The 2,464-nt window shown below is 37.9% G+C and overlaps 1 protein-coding gene across 1 annotated transcript; it reads right to left on the reverse strand.

Moving 5' to 3' along the window:
• Nucleotides 1-1,021: 1,021 nt before the first annotated feature.
• LOC101959252 (trace amine-associated receptor 8b) lies at nucleotides 1,022-2,056 on the reverse strand. Its single transcript, XM_005329763.2, has one exon. The coding sequence runs from the start codon at nucleotides 2,054-2,056 to the stop codon at nucleotides 1,022-1,024; it is 1,035 nt and encodes a 344-aa protein (XP_005329820.2).
• Nucleotides 2,057-2,464: the final 408 nt, after the last annotated feature.

Consider the following 2,464-nt stretch of genomic DNA (forward strand, 5'->3'; position numbering starts at 1 on the left):
ATAAAAACACACAGAGTTCCACATGGTGTACTAGTTGTTCTTTTAGTACCAACTAATTAAAAAAAACACTGGGATAAAACCTGTTATGAATTAAGAAAGGCTTTAAATAGATTTATCTTTTATTAACCACAACAATCTTGTATTTTTAATAATAGTACATATATGTGAGAGGCACGGCATTTCTATAGCTTCACCACAGACAAAAGAGGATTAATTAATTACCTCTTTGCAACAGTTCTGCAGTCCCCCATTGGCTGAGGCAAACAACTTGGGAACCAAAGCTCACCAAGATTGAGATACCTAGCTCAGTAATTTGTCTCAAGGTCAGATGTTATTTTGAAGAGTCTTGCAGAGTGAAGTTGCTTTCCATCTTTAGCGTGTCCATGGCTGTGCAGTAACTTGATTTGCAGTTGTCAAAGACGTTTACAGCTCATTTGTGTGAATAAATGAGGTTCAGAAGAGAGGAGTGGGACTGTACTAATAGTGCATTTCATTTTGAGGAAAACAGACAAGGACTTTTGACAAAAGACTTCCTTTATAATTAAAACTAACATCCTGCAGGAATACTCACATACCAATGTTTATATTAGAGCAACTCACAATCACCATGTTATGGAACCAACCTAGGTCTCCATCAACAGACGAATGGATAAAGAAAATGTGGTATATATGCATAATGTTGTACTTTATTAAGCCATAAAGTACAACAAAATTATGTCATTTGCTGGGGAAAAGATGAAACTAGAGAGCATCCTCTTAAGCTAAATAAGCCAGACTGCAGAGTCCTATTTTGATCTCCTACCTAGAAGCTAGAGAGACAAATGGAAAAAAGTATCTCATGAAATCTAAGGGAGACCAGTAAGGTAGAGGAAGAAGATCAAGGAGAGAGAGGATGGAAGGAAAAGTTGAAGTACTAGAGACTGAAACTGATCAAATTGTGTTTATTCATGTTGTACATTTAATTTCATCATAAGCACATAATTTTGAAATATCCTTAGCTTTCCTCACTTAGTGCTTAAACTTATTCTGAAAATACACTTATGGTTGATGAACTACCCTTTAAAATTTCTCCACTTAAAATAAGTTTTACGGCTTTTCTAAACCAAGGGTAAAATAAAGCATAAATCAGAGGGTTCATGGCTGAGTTATAATAAGCACACCAACCGCAAATTTCGTAAATGTAGGCCGGAGTGATAAAGCCCATAAAAGCATCAATTAATGCGTCTATTGTGTATGGTAACCATGAGATCAGAAATGCGACCACCGTGACCCCCAGGGTTTTGGCTGCTTTTCTCTCTCTCCTGGCCACTCTGGCTTTGTAACTCTCTGAAGATGATTCTGTTTCGCTACTACCCATACTGGTTTCAATTTTTATAGCTTGCTGTTTAGCTACCACAAAAATCTTACTATATAGAATGACCATAACAAGGGTAGGTATAAAGAATAACAGAAAATCTATCAAAACCCAATCTTGATTGACAACATTTTGACAGCCACCTACACAGTTAAGTGCACTTACTAAGTTTTCCAGACCATCATCACTGATACCTGTGTAAAACACGGCACCACTGTACACCAGGGGTAGGATCCAGGAGATGCAGATGCAAATCCCTGACATAGAAACTGAGAACTTGAAGGGATAGACCAGAGGGTCGGTAACAGCAATGTACCTGTCGATGGAGATGAAGCACAGGTGGAAGAGAGAAGAGTAGCAAAATGCCGCATCACAGCAAGTGTGAAAGGTACAAAATTTGGCTCCAAAGTACCAGCAGCTCTCCACGGACCTGACCATGCTGAAGGGCATCACAGTCACTCCCACCAAAAAGTCAGCACAGGCCAGAGAGGCGATGAGGAAATTGGTTGGAGAGTGCAGCTGCTTGAAGTAGAGAACAGAAGTCATCACTAGCAGGTTTCCCAGCACAGCCAGCACAGCCCCAAAGCCAAACACTGCATAGAGAATCACCCGGGGCCCTGGCGAGTAGGAAGTTTTAATACAGGACCCATTCACATTCTCATAGCAAAGCTGCAAAACTGGTTGGGAAAAGTTGCTGGTCATGTTCTGAAATTTGATGCTTGTGGTATTTCTGCCCTTCTGTGGTAGGAAATATTACTTTTGAGTTGTGAAAACTAAAAAAAAAAAAATACTGCATATCTGAACAACTGCTGGAAATCTTGCCTCAGACTGTATCATTTTTCCATTTTAATTATGAATAAAATTAAAATAAATATTAATATTCACAAAACCATTCTATTTTTATTATACAGTTATTTATCTGTTTCTGTATAAACTTTATGGTTAACCCCAATTCTAGTATAAGTTGCATCAGCCTAGGAATCACATTAAGTGAATAATTGAAGAAATTTTGCTACTCAAATACCTGGTTCTTTATACCTTTGAAGCTCTTACTTCCAAATGTAATTACATGTAATTAAATATTTGAGAAGTTACCCTTTATTAGGCTTC

Source organism: Ictidomys tridecemlineatus, chromosome 8 (genome assembly GCF_052094955.1).
Source record: "Ictidomys tridecemlineatus isolate mIctTri1 chromosome 8, mIctTri1.hap1, whole genome shotgun sequence".
Lineage (NCBI taxonomy): Eukaryota > Metazoa > Chordata > Mammalia > Rodentia > Sciuridae > Ictidomys > Ictidomys tridecemlineatus.